Source organism: Manihot esculenta, chromosome 13 (assembly GCF_001659605.2).
Source record: "Manihot esculenta cultivar AM560-2 chromosome 13, M.esculenta_v8, whole genome shotgun sequence".
NCBI classification, from domain to species: Eukaryota; Viridiplantae; Streptophyta; class Magnoliopsida; order Malpighiales; family Euphorbiaceae; genus Manihot; species Manihot esculenta.
In genome coordinates, this window is record NC_035173.2 from 16,964,993 (window position 1) to 16,983,048 (window position 18,056).

Sequence of the window (18,056 nt, forward strand, 5' to 3'; positions counted from 1 at the left end):
GTGCCGCCGAACATGCATGAGTTTCGTCTCTGTCTGGGAGTTTCGGCCGCCGAAGGTGCCGCCGAACTTGCCTGACTTTCGGCTCTGGAGGGACTTTCGGCCGCCGAACCTGCCGTCGAAAGTGCCCTGTCCAGCCATTTCTTGCACGTTTTATGTAATTGTTTTATGATGTTTTAGGGGGTTTTTGGGGAGTATGTTAGAGTTATATTTATGTATGTTTGGTCCCTCATTTGGAGTCCACCTGTGTAGGTTCGGACCCGAGGAACCGAGGACCCCAGCAGTGAGCCAGCTGCTACAGAGTTTGTCAGAGCTAGCCAGAGGTGAGTGGAATAAACCTTAAGTTTTAAAATAAATAAAATATGAATTTTGAGCATGATCCATGCATCATGAATGCCAAGAGATATAGTAGGTTGTTTGCATTAGTATTCACGAATATGTTGCATTGCATTTATGATGTTGATGTGGATTGGTTATTGGATGATCCTTTAGTCCTCATATGATATGATGATGTTATGGCATGATATGGTATGGAAGTCCAGGTTGTACCCATTCTACGTCCCTGGCACGATGTAAGAGAAAGTCCAGGTTGTACCCATTCTACGTCCCTGGCACATTGGTATGTTATGATATGTTATGTTAAGAGAAAGACTGGTTGTACCCATTCTACGTCCCGGCACAGTTGGACTATGTAGAGGACTATAGGTGACAATACCATCCGAGATGTGATTTGTTGTGATGTGTTGCATTTCATGAAAGCATGAAATTTTAATATATGATTTCTCTATTCTGCTCACTGGGCTTTGTAGCTCACCCCTCTCCCCTAACCCCAGATGTGCAGGTACAGGGTAGACCAGGAGGTTAGCCAGAGTTTTGAAGTATGTTTATGTAATAGTTAGATTGTGGACATGACAATTGTACTATGATGTAATGTAAGAGATTTCAGTATGTTATGTAATGAGGTATATTGAGGTTATAGACGTGCTTGACCCTATGAGTATTGTAATCCCTTGTTGATGCATGATCTTAGATATTTGATGATACAGATGTTAGCCAACTCAACACATGTATATCGCCCATTGGGGCATTGATGAGATCCCACAGAGGGGTCAAGTTTATGATTATGTTTTAGTGCATGCACAGGTTGAGTTTGGTATATGAGAAATGAAAGAAAAGTTTTAATTTTTATGTATGATTGTTGATCATGTATGGGATTATACAGGTTTACAGGTTATATGTCAGGCTTGCTACGGTTCCCGGCGGCCTTAAGCCGATCTGGATCCTAGCGCCGGTAACGGTCCGATTTTCGGGTCGTTACAGTTAAGGTGATCACAGATGAGATTGGGGCTGATGACAGTAGAGCCATTCAGATGGCTGGGTTCACGCTTAAGTGCAAGAAGGCACGGGAGTGGTTCAAGAATTATGTGAACCCGAGAGTAGACAGCATGTCTTGGGAGGAGTTTGCAAACGAGTTTGCAGGATGGGCTTTCCCAGATAGTTCAAGAGAGCTGAAGATGATTGAGTTTGAGCAGTTGAGGCAGACCGATGAGATGAGTGTAGAGGAGTTTACAGATAGATTTTTAGAGCTGTTGCCATTTGCAGGGCAAAACCTTGACTCAGACCAGAAAAGGTCAAGGAGGTATATCATGAAACTCCACTCCAGATATTCCTCCTTGATCCAGTCAGCAGATAGGGAGAGCTTCCATGCCATAGTGGATATGGCCCGGAAAATGGAGGCCAGTGCCATTGTTCAGGGAACAGTCAGACAGTCAGTGGCACAGTCTTCTAGTTCCAAGACCCCAGGCTCTTCTTCTCTGAGTGCAGCTGCTTCAGGTAGCAAAAAGTGGAATAATACCACTAGGAAGCCCAAGAAGAACAAGTTTTGGAACAAGGTCAAATCCAGTCTGGGACTAGGGAGTGGCTCGAGCTCTGGTGCGGATAATGCAGTTTGTGCAAAGTGTAGTAGGCCACACAGGGGAGTTTGCCGGGCTGGGACAACAGCCTGCTTCAGATGCGAGCAAGAGGGACACATGGCTCGGGAGTGTCCTAGGGCAGCTTTTGGAGCACAGTCTCAGCAGACAGCTTATGGCAGTGTGGCTCAGCCAGCAGCTCCAGCCGTGACTCAGGCTAGTGGCAGAGGTAGAGGGAGAGGAGCAGCCTCTTCTTCAGCGGGTTTCAGAGGTGAAGGTCCATAAGCTCCAGCACGGATCTTCACCATGACTCAACAGGAGGCAGATGCATCTAACACCGTAGTGGCAGGTAACTTAGTCATTGGTTGTTCAGATGTGTATGCCTTGATGGACCCTGGTGCATCTCATTTTTTTATTGCTCCGAGAGCCGTCCAGAGGTTGGGGTTGATGATCTCTGAGTTAGAGTGTCCTCTCTGGGTCAGTGGACCCAAGTGTGACCCATTAGTGGCAGAGTCAGTCTGCCAGTGCAGTCCAGTCTTTGTTGAGGGAAGATGCCTTTCCGCCGATCTTGTGCTTCTAGACTTGACAGATTTTGACGTCATTCTAGGGATGGACTGGTTATCTACCCATGGTGCTACCTTGGACTGCAGGGACAAGGTAGTCAGGTTCAGAGGTCAGGATGGGTCAGAGGTTGTCTTCAGGGGAGACAGGAGGGGTACACCTAGAGGTCTGATATCAGCTCTTCAGGCTCGTAGGTTGCTTAGGAAGGGATGTCAGGTGTATTTGGCTCATGTGAGAGAGCGTAGCAGTCAGGTTAGAGAGCCCGCCTCGGTGCCAGTAGTTAGAGAGTTTCTAGACGTCTTCCCAGACGAGCTGCCAGGTTTACCACCTGCTAGGGAGATAGAGTTCGAGATAGAATTGATGCCTGGAACCCGACCGATCTCTATCCCTCCCTACAGGATGGCTCCAGCTGAGTTGAAAGAATTGAAGGAACAGTTGCAAGAGCTAGTAGAAAAGGGCTTCATCCGACCGAGCACCTCACCTTGGGGTTCACCAGTTTTGTTTGTGAGAAAGAAGGATGGATCCCTTAGGCTTTGTATCGACTACAGGCAGTTGAACAAAGTCACTACCAAGAATAGGTACCCATTGCCAAGGATCGACGATCTATTTGACCAGCTAGCCGGAGCAGGTTGTTTCTCCAAAATAGATCTGAGATCGGGGTACCATCAGCTAAGGATAAGGGAGGAAGATGTGCCAAAGACAGCTTTCAGAACCAGATATGGGCATTTTGAGTTCCTTGTAATGCCGTTCGGGTTAACCAACGCCCCTGCAGCATTCATGGATCTCATGAACAGAGTGTTTAGCCAATACCTGGATCACTTTGTTATTGTCTTCATAGATGATATCTTAGTGTATTCCAGGAATGCAGAGGAGCATGCCCATCATCTGAGGTTGGTTCTGCAGACCTTGAGGGGACACGGCTTGTATGCCAAGTTCTCCAAGTGCGAGTTCTGGCTGAGGAGCATTTCATTCTTGGGGCAGGTGGTGTCAGAAAATGGGATAGAGGTGGACCCCAAGAAGGTAGAAGCTGTGGCTAACTGGCCTAGACCCACTTCAGTGTCAGAGATCAGAAGTTTCTTGGGTTTGGCAGGTTACTACAGGAGGTTCGTTCAGGACTTCTCAAAAATTGCAGCTCCTCTGACCAGACTAACCAGGAAGAATCAGAAGTTTGTGTGGACCGACCAGTGCGAAGAGAGTTTTGAAGAGCTTAAGAAGAGGTTGACTTCAGCACCAGTGTTAGCTCTGCCATCTAGTGATGAGGACTTTACAGTCTTTTGTGATGCGTCCTGTGTGGGACTGGGTTGTGTACTAATGCAGAATGAGAGGGTGATTGCTTATGCTTCTAGGCAGTTAAAGAAGCATGAGTTGAATTACCCCACACATGACCTTGAGATGGCAGCAGTAATCTTTGCACTCAAGATGTGGAGGCACTACCTCTATGGGGTAAAATGTGAGATCTTTACAGATCATAAGAGCCTGCAGTACATCCTGAGTCAAAGAGATTTGAACTTGAGACAGAGAAGGTGGGTAGAGCTGCTGAGCGACTATGATTGCAAGATTCAGTATCATCCGGGTAAGGCGAATGTCGTGGCAGACGCCCTAAGCCGGAAGTCACTAGGCAGTCTATCCCACATTACGGCAGAGAGGAGACCAGTGGTGAAGGAGTTTTACAAGCTCATTGATGAAGGTCTACAGTTGGAGTTGTCTGGTACAGGTGCTTTAGTGGCCCAGATGAGAGTGACACCTGTGTTTCTGGAGCAAGTGGCTCAGAAACAGCATGAGGACCCATAGTTAGTGAAAATTGCCAGGACTGTTCAGTCAGGCAAGGACAGTGAGTTCAGATTTGACAATAAGGGGATCCTCCGCTATGGGAGCAGACTTTGTGTACCAGATGACATAGGGCTAAAAGGAGACATTATGAGGGAGGCTCATAATGCAAGATACATCGTTCACCCCAGAGCCACCAAGATGTATCAAGATCTGAAGAAAGTTTATTGGTGGCCAGCGATGAAGAAAGAAGTGGCACAGTTTGTGTCGGCCTGCGAAGTGTGTCAGAGGGTGAAGCTGGAACATCAGAAGCCGGCTGGAATGCTTAACCCGCTACCTATTCCAGAGTGGAAATGGGAGAATATAGCTATGGACTTCGTAGTGGGGTTACCGGCGACGTCCAACAGATTGGACTCCATATAGGTAATTGTGGACAGACTCACCAAATCTGCTCACTTCATCCCTGTCAGGAGTGGCTATTCTGTGGACAAGTTGGCGCAGGTATATGTTGATGAGATCGTCAGGCTGCATGGGGTTCCTGTTTCAATAGTGTCGGATAGAGGGCCCCTGTTCACCTCCAGGTTTTGGCGGAGTCTGCAGAATGCCATGGGTACCAGGTTGGATTTCAGTACTGCCTTCCACCCTCAGACGGACGGACAGTCCGAAAGGACCATCCAGACTGTCGAGGATATGCTCAGAATGTGTGTGCTGGATTTTGGCGGTTCTTGGAGGCAGCATCTACCTTTGGTGGAATTTGCCTACAATAACAGCCATCATGCTAGCATCGGGATGGCTCCTTATGAAGCTTTATATGGAAGGAAGTGCAGGTCACCTGTTTGCTGGGAGGAAGTTGGAGAGAAGGCCTTGGCAGGGCCTGAGCTAGTAGAGATTACCAGCAGGGTGGTACCCATAATCAGAGAAAGGATCAAGACTGCTGCAAGTAGACAGAAGAGTTATGCAGATGTCCGCAGACGGCAAGTAGAGTTCCAGGAGGGGGATCTGGTATTGCTCAAAGTGTCTCCAATGAAAGGAGTGGTTCGCTTTGGGAAGAAAGGTAAACTAGCCTCACGATACATCGGACCCTTTGAAATCTTGCAAAAGGTTGGGAATGTGTCGTACAAGCTGGATTTACCTGCTTCAATGGAAAGAATCCATCCGGTTTTCCATGTTTCAATGTTGAGGAAGTTTGTGTCAGATCCGGGCAAGGTTCTTAGTGAGCCTGATGTGGAGGTCCAAGAGGATCTCACCTATGTTGAACAGCCAGTACGGATCATAGACACCCAGATCAGAAAGCTAAGGAATAAGGAAATCCCGATGGTGAAAGTCCTTTGGAACCACCACAATATGGAAGAATGTACTTGGGAGACACGGTAGTCCATGCTCCAGCAGTATCCTTATCTTTTCTGAGGTTTGTTCCTTGTGAGTTTTATGTGCTTTGTATGTATGATATGTGTATGCCATGCTATGTGCTAGTTGAGGAACATTCGGGGACGAATGTTCTTAAGGGGGGAGAATGTAATACCCGGCTAGACTCCGGTATTGAAATTCCTACCGTCCGGTGGAATCTCGGATGTTAGAGACCTCTAGAAGGGTCAAACCATGATTTCGTAAAATGTTTTAATGTATTTGATGCTTTTAAGTAAAAAGGAAAATGAGTTTTGTATGAAAATAACTTTGGAGGAAAACCCAGGTTCGGCCGCCGAACATGCAGGCATTTCGGGTGTGCCTTAGGCCCCCGAAGGCATAAGTGAGGGAAGTCCAGGTTCGGCCGCCGAACATGGCATGCATGCGGAGGCATGTTCGGCCCCCGAACGTGGCCTGGCCAGCCACTATAAAAGGGTCCCTTAGCCGAAATGGGCGAGCTTTTCTCCCCATTTTCGGCCAAGGTGAGCTCTCCGCCGTTCCTCACCAATCTTTGAGTTCTTCCTTCAGATCTTTCAAGTTTTTCACAAGTTTTCATCTTGTTTTGAAGATTTTCAAGTTTTGAGCAAGTTTTGAGCTTGGAGACCCAAGGAAGTTGAAAATCTCCCATCTCAAAGTTTTGGTCGCCCCTCTCTCGATCTTCAAGAGGTAAGGGCCAATCTTGAACTCATTCCATGTTTTAAGTAAGTTTTATGAAGATCTATGGGGTAGAATGCATGTTTAGCTTATGGTTAGGTTTATGGGTTTAATATGTGTTTATGAACAATGTGGCTTGCAAATGCATGTTTGATGTGTTGTAGATGGGGTTTTAGATAGTTTGAAGCCCCTAGGAGCTTGTATGCTTGTGTATGTGTGTTGTAGAATAGGTTTATGCATGTTTGGATGGAATGGGAGGCGTATATGCATAGAAGAGCTGAGTTTCTGCCACTAAGGGAGAAACCAGGTTCGGCAGCCGAAGGAACTTTCGGCCGCCGAACATGCTTGTGGAAGCAGCCTTTGGCTGCCGAAGCTTGCCCCCGAAAGGAGACTTTCATCTCTGTCTGGGAGTTTCGGCCGCCGAAAGTGCCGCCGAACATGCATGAGTTTCGCCTCTGTCTGGGAGTTTCGGCCGCCGAAGGTGCCGCCGAACCTGCCTAACTTTCGGCTCTGGAGGGACTTTCGGCCGCCGAACCTGCCGCCGAAAGTGCCCTGTCCAGCCCTCTTTTGCATGTTTTTCTATGATTGTTTCATGATGTTCTAGGGGGTTTTTGGGGGATGTTTTTAGGGTTATGTTCTAGTTGTTTAGTCCCTCATTTGAGTCCACCTGTGTAGGTTCGGACCTGAGGAACTGAGGACCCCAGCAGTGAGTCAGCTGCTTCAGTCATTGTCAGAGCTAGCCAAGAGGTGAGTAGAATAAACCTTTACATTTTAAAGCGAATAAATTATAAAGTTTTGAGCATGTTCATGCATCATGAATGCCATGTGATGAATTAGGTTGTTTGCATTAGAATTCACGAATATGTTGCATTGCATTTATGATGTTGATGTGGATTGGTTATTGGATGACCCTTTAGTCCTCATATGATATGATGATGTTACGGCATGATACGGTATGGAAGTCAAGGTTGTACCCATTCTACGTCCCTGGCACATTGGAATGCTATGTTATGTTATGTTAAGAGAAAGACCGGTTGACCCATTCTACGTCCCGGCACTTTGGAAGGTAGAGGACTATTGGTGACAATACCATCCGAGATGTGATTTATTGTGATGTGTTGCATTACATGATGGCATGAGAATTTAAAATATTGTTTTTCATTATTCTGCTCACTGGGCTCTAGTAGCTCACCCCTTTTCCCTAATCCCCCAGGTTGCAGGTACGGGCTAGACAGAGAAGTCAAGAAGAGTAAAGTCATGTGTTTGAAATAGATAGAAAGTGGACATGATAAATTGTAAAATGATGTAAAGTTTGAATAGTCATGTTATGTATAATGATATTGAGGATTAGAAGTTGTGCTTGACCCTATGGATGTTGTTATCCCTTTTATTACATGATCTTAGATGTTTGATGTTGTAGATGTAAACCAACTCAACACATGTTATGCCACCCATTGGGGGCATTGATGAGATCCCACAGAGGGGTCAAGTTTATGATTATGACTATGTTCAGTGCATGCACAGGTTGAGTTTGGTGTATGATAGAATGTATGAAAGAAAAGTTTTAATTTTTTTGTATGTTGTTGATCATGTATGTGATTAAACAGGTTTACAGGTTACATGTCAGGCTTGCTACGGGTCCCGGCGGCCTTAAGCCGATCTGGATCCTAGCGCCGGTAGCGGTCCGATTTTCGGGTCGTTACAAACTGTGCCAGGGGCATAGTGCAGGCCACACCTGGACTTCCATATCATATCATCATATCATAGCATATGAGGGCTAATGGATCATTCAACATTCATCCACATCAACAACATATTATGCAATGCAACATATTCGTGAATTCTAATGCAAGCACCCTAATACATATCATGGCATTCATGATGCGTGAGTCATGCTAAACTTTTATTTAATTTCTCAATTTAAAACATTAAGTTTAGTTCCACTCACCTCTGACTGAAGCTCTACTGACTCTGAAGCGACTGACTCACTGCTGGGGTCCTCGGTTCCTCGGGTCCGAACCTACACAGGTGGACTCAAATGAGGGACCAAACATCTATGATTATGACTCCATAATACTCTTCAAAAACCCCCTAAAACACCTTGAAACAATCACATAAATCATGCAAAGGAGGGCTGGACAGGGCACTTTCGGCGGCAGGTTCGGCGGCCGAAAGTCCCTCCAGAGGCGAAAGTCAGGCAGGTTCGGCGGCACCTTCGGCGGCCGAAACTCCCAGATAGAGACGAAACTCATGCATGTTCGGCGGCACTTTCGGCGGCTGAAACTGCCCTCCAGAGACGAAAGTCCTCTTTCGGAGGCAGGCTTCGGTAGCCGAAGGCTGCCTCCACAAGCGGGTTCGGCGGCCGAAAGTCCATTCGGCGACCGAACTTGAGTTTCTCCAAAGTGGCAGAAACTCAACTCCAACATGCACAAACGCCTCCCAAACCTTTTACACATGCATAAACCTGATCTACAACATGCATACTCAAGCATACAAGCTCCTAGGGGCTTCAACTATCTTAAACCCATCTACAACACATCAAACAACCCACATTGTTCATAAACATACCAAAAACCCATAAACATAACAATAACCTATCATGCATTTCTACCCCATAGATCTTCATAAAACTAGTTTAAAACATGCAAGAAAGGTTGGATCTAAGCTTACCTCTTGAAGATCGAGAGGAAAGACGATCCTAGCTTGGAGGTAGGGAGAAATCCACTCTTTGGTCTCCAAGCTTCCAAACTTGCTCTTTTTGCTCAAATCTCTTCAAATCACCATAAAGCTTATTAAAACATGAAAGATTGGAGGAAAAACATCAAAAACGAACCAAAGGAGAGCATGAACTCACCGTGGCTTAATGGGGAGAAAACTCGCCCGTTTCGGCCATGGAGCTCTTATATAGGGCTGGCAGACCACCTTTCGGCAGCCGAACGTGCCCCCACATACTATGCAAGTTCGGCGGCCGAACCTTTGAGACTTGCGGAAGCCTAACTTGCCCCCCTAAACCATCCAATGTTCGGCGGCCGAACTTGAGGTTCGGCGGCCGAACCTGGAAATGCCTCCTTGGTCTTTTTCATACAAAAACTCAATTCCTTTCTTACTTAAAATCATGAAATACATTAAAACATTTTATAAAAACATGATTTTACCCTTCTAGAGGTCTCCGACATCCGAGATTCCACCGGACGGTAGGAATTCCGATACCGGAGTCTAGCCGGGTATTACATTCGGCGGCCGAACCTGGACTTCCCTCACTTATGCCTTCGGGGGCCTAAAGCACTCCCGAAGTGCATGCATGTTCGCCGGCCGAACTTGAGGTTCAGCAGCCGAACCTGAGCCTTCCTCTCAGGATTATTTTCATTCAAAACTTAATTTCTTTCTTGCTTAAAACCATAAAATACATTAAAACATTTTATGAAAATATGGTTTTACCCTTCTAGAGGTTTCCGACATCCGAGATTCCACCGGACGGTAGGAATTCCGATACCGGAGTCTAGCCGGGTATTACAGTCAAGGCAACAAAATGTCCGAAAACACGCAAAGACTGGAAAATGCTTGGAAGCTAGTTAGGAGTGGAAAATATCCAGAAGCAAGCCAGGGCTGAAAAATGTCCAGAAGCTCGTAAGGGCTAGTCAGGACTGGAAAATGTCCAAAAGTACATCAGGGCTAAAAAATTTTCGAAAACTCACTAGAGCTCGAAAATACCCGGAAGCTCGCCAAGGCTAGTTAATGTCCGGAAGCTCATCAAGGCTAGTCAAGACTGGAAAATGCCTGAAAGTATGTTAGGGTTGGAAAATGCCCAAAAACTTGTTAGGGTTGAAAAATGCCCGAAAGCTTGCCAGGGCTAGAAAATGCCGGGAAGCTCGCCACAGCTAGTTAATGTCTGAAAGATTGTCAAGGCTGAAAAATGCAAGAAAGCTCGTCAGGGCTGGAAAATGCCCAGAAACGTGCCAAGATAACTGTCACCTTCGAATATGAAGAATCAAAGACCAGAGGGGGACCTCTGATGTTACATAATAATTGTTCAAAGAATGTCATGTGCTGGCACTCGAAGACAGGGCCACGTTGCAAAGGTTTGATCAGATGATACTCAGACCCATCAAGGGAAAAGAAGACCCGGACGCTTTAGGTCTTAGTCATTCCTCAAGACTCGTCCTCTCAAATATAGGATGAGACTTCAGAAAAATTACCGTTAGCATATACAATTTAGCAGACTCCCATTACGCTTGTAATCGTAGGATCCCCGACCGATTAGCAGGCGAGATCGTTTATCAAATAGCTGGCCACATCATTGTTGGATTTCTAGGGAATATTATAATTAACTTTATCTTCTTGCAGTATAAAAGCTAACGATTACAGAGATAAGGTACACAATTCGTACATAACTACACTTGAGTTCTAAGCAATTCCTTATACTCGCCCTATTCTCCAGTTTACTGACTTAAGCGTCGGAGTGTCTGCCATAGCACCAACCACTTCACATTCTCTTTCTTGCAGATTTAACCAATTACAACTCTATTTTCCGGTTACATCGATAATAAATAATTATACAACACTTAAAATATTTCTAATATGTAGCTAACTATATATGTATAAATCATGATGCGTGAGCATACCAAATATATATAAATAATATAAACATTACAAAAATATTCAATATCCAATCTATAAAATTTATTGACCCATTACTATTGGTTCGGTTGAAAAGAAAAAGATGATTAGCACTGATACTTATAAAGAAATATTGATTTTTATGAAACACTAATTATCAATAGAATAATTTAACTAAAATAACAATAATAAAAATTCTAAGATTTTATCGATATTTCAGCAAAGTTTTCTCTATACTTAGGACTTAATCCCCTGCATAAAAACACACAATAATATTATGGTAAAATAATAATTTTGAGTTTATACTTATCAATCCCAATTCTAACACCTAAAATATTTTGAATGAGTTTGAAAATGGTGGAAATGATTATACTATTAATCCCCCTTTTTAGAGGTCAATTTTGGAGCCTGCGCGTTTGGATCAAAATTATAGTCTCAGGCACCGGTGGAATTTCTCTGAAATGAATGTATCTACACAAAGCCCATAATACCACAAACAAGCATATATTTTATAAAAAATACGGCTCTAAGGGCTTGAAAATTCACCATCAAGTTTATGGGTCATCAAAATTTTTGGTGTCCAAAATTATAAAATTTATATCAAATTGAAACCCTCGCCATGAGTAGTCCAATAGAGATCTTAAATCATTTGGGTAATTCTAATTTAGTCTAGATCAGAATGTAAAGGTTATAGATCTAAAAACTTTAAAAACTTGGTACACACAAACTAAGAGGCTAAATTGCACAAGATTGATCTTGAAACAAAACTCGTATCAAAAGGAATTCATAGTGCCCAATTTCGCTAGCTAAGGTGGTCGAAGTTGCTGAAAAACGTTGAAAAATTTTATTGCTTTTGTTTTGCAATTCCCAAAAAAAAATGTATCATTTTATGCCGGACAAATGGCTGGTCGACAATAAGAAAGGTTGATAGATGTTGCTGGTAGAGAGATAGTTGGACATTGGCTGGATTTTTTATGGTTAGGGTAGAGAAATAATAAGGAAGGAAAGAAAGAATGAAAGAAAGAAAGACGGAAAGGGAGAGAGTGATATATGTGAGATAAGGAGGCATCTGCCACTTTTCTTTCTTTTTTTTTTTTTTTTCTCACTTTAAAACTAAAATTTCAAAATAATCCTCCATACTTTAAAGGTAAACAAATAAATTTTAAATTTTTTTTCAATTTAATCCTAAAAATACAAAATATTAACTTAAAAATTACCAATTAAATAACGTGAAATTAGCGATTAGAGTAACTTAAATTATTAAATTTAAATTCCTTAAAATATTAATAATAATAATAATAAATGTAAATATATTCTTTAAAAGCTCATTTTTTAAAATATTAAATTGTAAAATTAATATAATAAAAACACAATTTTATAATAAAAATAATTAAGTTTACTAGTTAAATTAAAATTAAAATTAATTTTTCTTGTTCAATTAGGATTATCGTATATTCTATTATTTTAATTGAGATTTGTTTTCATTTCCTATTTTAAATAGGATAATTTTTCTACTCCAATTAGGATTTGCTATAATAGTTTTTATTCTATATATAAATTGAATAGATTAAAAAATGATATTTTTCTATAATGAGATTTTACTTGGTTGAATTTATATTCATCTTCTTTCCTTTACAAAAATTATTATTCTCTGTAATTTTCATACTTAATTAAGTTATTAAAAATTTTTTATGGTATTTTTTAACTAGATTTATCATTTAATTATCTATGTTTCTAGTTATATTAGTTGGTTAGGGGTGTGGTAGAGTAATATTGAAAGATATACTTAACGTGTTTCATCATCAAGTTATATGTTGGTATTGAATTCCGTATTAATTTGGTATTAGAGCACAATCATAGATAAATTTCTATTATCTATGTTTATTTATTTTTATTTAATTTTAGTTTTATCTCATTATTTTATTATTTTAATTTATTTCGTAACTTGTTTGTAAAAAAAAAAGATAAAAGAAAAAAAAGAGAGTTTCCAATTGTAAAAAAAAAAAAAAAAAAAGAAAAAAATTAGACGAAGATTCAAAGAGTTCCATCCATGGAACCAATCAAACATTCTCAAATCCATAAGCAAAGATTGTTATCTCATTAAGGCACAATTCAAAGGATATCAAGAAAAGGTCTAAGTCATAGAGAAGTTTCTACTGCAGTAAGTAAAGTAATCTCAATCACCATTTTGATAACTTGATCTTGTTGAGATACAAACTATATTTAATAAGAACTATTCTGAAAGGGAGATCATCGATTCAAAATATGTTTAGCCATAATATGATAAATATGATGATGTCAACGATAATGTTTTTCAACTTGAACTTTATTAACTTTGAATCCAATTTAGAAGACTACACTAAAGAGGCTAAGGATGATAAGTCTATGCAAAATTTAGATACTATTAAAATTCAAATTATTTTTGAAGTTATTGCTTAAGACAACTAGTATGATGACGTTTCTATCTTTGTTGCTCCTTTCTTTAGGGATAGAGTATTCTCTCTGTAGTTGGTTTTTTCCTTATAAGAAAAAATGTCTTTTCTCTACTAGCGATACAAAAGTTTCTCTTCTCTCAATCGGAAGTGGATTTGCCCCTACCCTTATAAGTGAAGGTTGTTTATAGTGTTTTTGTTTTATGTTTTTTCTTTTTTTTTTTTTGTAGGAAGGAGCTTGTAGGAGGGAGATTTGTAGTTGTTCTGCCTATTTTTACCGTGGTTGAAGTTTATGGCTTCTAAATTAATGCTCTAAGATAGAATATTCAATGATAGGCTTATGAAAGTGGCTTGCGTGCCTCCGTCCTCCTTTTTTTTTTTTTATTGGTATTGTTTATATTTTGGAGGTTGTGTTTATGGCCCAAACGGCAGAGTCTTGATGCGATCGTGGAATTTTATGCTCCTTCCCTTTTTGTGGTATTGCTTTTTGATTGTCGGCTCTCAAAACATGATTTGCATGTGTTTCTTCGCTCCTCGCTCCTCGCTGCAACTTTACCTTCTCTTCTGAATGGTCTCTCCTATTTTGTGATGATTTTAGCTCCCCTTTTGTTTCAATTAGTTGATATAGCTCTATCTATTAAGAGTCACTATTTTTTTTAGATTGTTAAAGGTGTGAGCAGAGAAGAAAGTTTTAGGAGTAGTGTTTCATTTTGTTTTGTCAAGTTTGATATGCGAGTTATATTATTTCGAATTGGGTCTAAGGTTCCATTATAAGTTTTTGTGGTTTTATTTTTTATTATCAATGGACTTTAGATTATAATTCTATTTAAATTTCTATACTTCCCTTAAATTCTAACCTTTGGCCTTTCTATTGATAAAATTTATCTTTAATAAAAAAAAAAAATCCTCTTTCCAAATATTATATATATAACCCTCTTTGTTCTTGCTCCTCCTCACCCTCCTTTATTTTCTTTAATTGCCTTTATTTCACTCAATTTAAACATGCTCCAAAGGCATATTAGAGCTAAATTCAAGTCACATGCCCATGCTAAAAAAATTATTAAATTAAATAAAATTTATATTAAAATTAAACTACAAACTTCACTCAAAAAATAAATTGATATCTTTATCTTTTCATTTTCATTATCAATTTTTAACATTTAATTTTTATAAAAGTATAACTATTTAATCTCTACATACTTATATTATTTATAATTATTTTAAATTTTTAAAAATTAAATAATTATATTTTAAAAAATTTAAAAATTAAATAATTATAATTTATAAAATTTAAGTGTTAAATAGTTTAATTTTTTGTAAAGTTTGAAAAAAAAAAAAAGCTTAACAAATAAAAAGGTCAGATACCAACTGACCAGGTCAGGACTTCTTTTATATAAAGTTTAGAGCCTGGAATTTATTAAGTTCATTAGATTTCATAAATAAAAAATTAAATTAAATATATCAAGCAATGCAATTATAATTGAGCATTATGCTTAAAAAGTTCCCAAAAATCCAAGAATTTTATATTGGAATATACCATCATCTACGACAGCCATCCAGGCCAAAAATTCTCTACCCGTTTTTCGTCTCAAACCCATAACAAAAAGTTGTGCAGTTCCCTCCCTGCCCGGAAGAAGAAACCCATTTCGGCTTTCTATCGTTGCTTTCCTTAATTGTATATAATAGAGTTTCTTCTATGCTTGGAGTAACAAGTGATCGCAGAGATTATTAGTATCCCTCTTTTTAGGGGTTTCCTTGTCAATTTTGGAGTCAGATCTAACTGGGTTTCTATAAGTTCAGATTTTTGTTCGAGGGATGCAATTAGCATAAGAATCTCTATCTCTCTCTAATGCCTCTTGGTACCCATTTGTCCAGATTCTAAATTCTTTTCATTAATTTGTTTTCTTTTGTTCGGAGTTCGGACACCAAATCCTGCTAGATCTGATGACGCGATCTTACAATCCAGTTATAGAGTTCTATCGCTTCCACGATATATAGATTATATAGCCACAAGAACATTCAGTTCTTTGTTGAATTCAGCAGATAAAGAAGGGGTTTGGTTTTTGTTACTATTTTTTTTTAATCGATGAGAATGGATATTGATGATTTTCGATCCATTCTGGAGAGTTCAGGCGTTGACGTCTGGACTTTTATCGACACGGCGATTCTGGTAGCTTCGTCTGATTTCGGGGATGAATTGAAGCAACGGAGGGATAAGATTGTGGAAATGCTGTATGCATCGAGTTCCTCCGGTCGATGTAGGAATTGCGATTTTGATATGGACGGGATAAGTAATAGGCATGAACTGAAAGAAAATAGGCATGAAGTAAAAGGTGGAGATGGAGGTGGAAGTGGTTCGCCTTCAACGACGCCTAGGTCGATTCATGGTGATGATGATGAAGAAGAAGATGATGAATTGGATCCATATGCAGGATTGTTCGATGATGAGCAGAAAAAGATTTTAGAGATCAAACAACATCTTGAAGATCCTGACCAGGTTTTGATTAATTTGTTAGTTTTTTTTTGTTCTTTTGGGCGTTTTATTATTGGGTTTCACTTAGTTTTCCGGTGGGCAATGGTGTTTCAGTCTGAAGATTCTCTGGTTGATTTGCTTCAAAGTTTAGCAGATATGGATATAACCTTCAAGGCACTCAAGGTGAATTTTTTCAGCATTTTTGTTCATTGATTTCTTCTTGGAGTTTGTTTCTTTGGCAAATAATTAATTTTTAGAATTCTGGCTTTTTAGGAGACTGATATTGGTAGACATGTCAATCGTTTGAGAAAGCATTCATCCAATGATGTTAGAAGATTAGTGAAGCAACTTGTCAGGTTCTGATATATCTTTTTTCCCATTCTTTTATATGCTTATAAATTTGGATAGTGTTGAATGTAATTGTGGGAAAAGCACCTCAAGCTTGGTTCTTTGGTTTCCAGGAAATGGAAAGAAATTGTAGATGAATGGGTGAGGCTAAATCCACAAGGGGATCAAGCATCCTCTGCTCTAATGGGTAACATTTTCATAATTCAATATGACCTATCTACATATTGCTTTAATGAAAAAAAAAAAATCTCTTATATAAAGTGAAATGGATTTTACTGTGAAGAGATGAAGTTTGGAATGGAAAATTAATGATGGTGTTTTCTGCAGCTGATGGGGACTCCCCACAGCGGAAAATTCCCCAGAATGTTCATCACCAGGTGCAAATAATCTTTTATTTCCAGTTGCTTTGTATAGGAAAGTTTTTGAAAATTCCATCTTTTGATTGCCTTCTATGATTCTATTCTTTTATAGGTTCCTGATTTTGCATACTCTCCAAATCCACACAGTGAGTACAGAATCAGATTCAAAGTTGGATTTACTTTTTATCACGTTCTTTTTGTCCATTGGTGTTTGATTACTTGTTTGCTTCTACATTTTCTTTAAAATTTCCCCACTTTTTCCATAGATGGGAGTTCTGGTTCAGACAAGAATAATTCAGAACCAGAACGAAAGCCAAAACCGGTTCCTCGAAAAGAAGCTCCACCTAGACCTACCCAACAGTCAGTTCCTATTTCTGCATCTAACAATTTTCAGGTACCAAGTGCATCAAAATAGAGCATTTTTTGTGAGAAATTGAGGATGGAGATTATGGCACTAGTTTACATAGCTACCGAAAGTAAGTTCTGTGACTTTACAGAGACAGAAAGAGCAGCAAGAAAGAGCGAGAGATTTTGATTCTGAGAGACTGGCTTCTGCAAGGAAGAGGCTTCAGGAGAATTACAAAGAAGCCTTAAATGGTTTGATTTCTACCCATTTTGTTTTTGTTTCTTTCAAGTTGGTGGAGTAGAAAATGTGGGCCTATACTGATAAGGATTTTGCATCTGGTGGTGTTTTTTGATTGGTGCTGTGAAGCCAAGAAGCAAAGAACAATTCAAGTGATGGACATACATGAGATTCCAAAACCCAAGAATGCCTTCTTTTCAAAGAACAAAGGTGGTGGTTCTCAGGGGAGGCAATGGTGATTTTGGGAAGGTCTCTATGGGGGGGGGGGGGCACAGGAAAAGACCTGAGTCCAGTATATCTTTTTTTTTTTTTTTGCCTCGTTAGAAGAAAAGGGCACATTTTCCTCTGAATTTTCTTTATGATTAAAAATATAGACTTGAACAAGCTATTTGGGAGAAATAGAGTTTTCAGGTTGTCATTAGTTGGGAAGTGTTTAGTGGAGAGTTGTGAATATTTAGCCTATTAGAGCATAATTGTAAACAATTTTTAAAAGCATTTTCATTAGTTTTAGACTACCATTGAAATCATTTAGGGTTGAACATAAAAGATATCGATCGATGATAACCTATAGCAATAGCTAATTGCGTGTGATAAATAGTTTATTACATAATGTATAAATAAAATTTAAAAATGAAATTGTTAATAAAATATAATTCATTTTTTTTTGTATATATATTTTTATTCTACTTTTCAAAAAGTTTGCTAAATAAATGAAACAGCTGTATGAGAGTTCATCAGCACACACTGACGTAGATGGGATAAGGACGTGCTGATTTTGATGTTAAATGGTGCGTTGGGATATTGGTTTGCAGTCTGCACCTTCCATTTGGAATTGAGAGAGCCTAACCTAACCTGATTGCATTACAGGGTGTCCCATGACTTCTTGTTGGGAGACTCTCACTTGCCATATGGATATACTTTACATTTTTTTTAAAATAAAAATATCTTTTA

General features: G+C 39.8%; 1 protein-coding gene across 1 annotated transcript; it reads left to right on the forward strand.

Moving 5' to 3' along the window:
- The first annotated feature begins 14,840 nt into the window (after positions 1 to 14,840).
- On the forward strand, positions 14,841 to 17,632 carry LOC110629013 (probable mediator of RNA polymerase II transcription subunit 26c). Its single transcript, XM_021775849.2, has 9 exons — positions 14,841 to 15,839; positions 15,930 to 15,998; positions 16,089 to 16,171; positions 16,277 to 16,350; positions 16,491 to 16,540; positions 16,635 to 16,668; positions 16,789 to 16,916; positions 17,020 to 17,119; positions 17,235 to 17,632. Exons 1-9 carry the CDS (start codon positions 15,429 to 15,431, stop codon positions 17,342 to 17,344), a joined length of 1,059 nt encoding a protein of 352 aa, XP_021631541.1. The 5' UTR covers positions 14,841 to 15,428; the 3' UTR covers positions 17,345 to 17,632.
- The last annotated feature ends 424 nt before the right edge of the window (positions 17,633 to 18,056 follow it).

Bases quoted from the DNA above. Each gene is read 5' to 3' on its own strand.
- LOC110629013 (XM_021775849.2), top strand. From the start codon at position 15,429: ATGAGAATGGATATTGATGATTTTCGATCCATTCTGGAGAGTTCAGGC. The intron at 15,999-16,088 runs GTGAATTTTTTC...CTGGCTTTTTAG, and splicing joins TAACCTTCAAGGCACTCAAG to GAGACTGATATTGGTAGACA. The intron at 16,917-17,019 runs GTACCAAGTGCA...GTGACTTTACAG, and splicing joins CTGCATCTAACAATTTTCAG to AGACAGAAAGAGCAGCAAGA.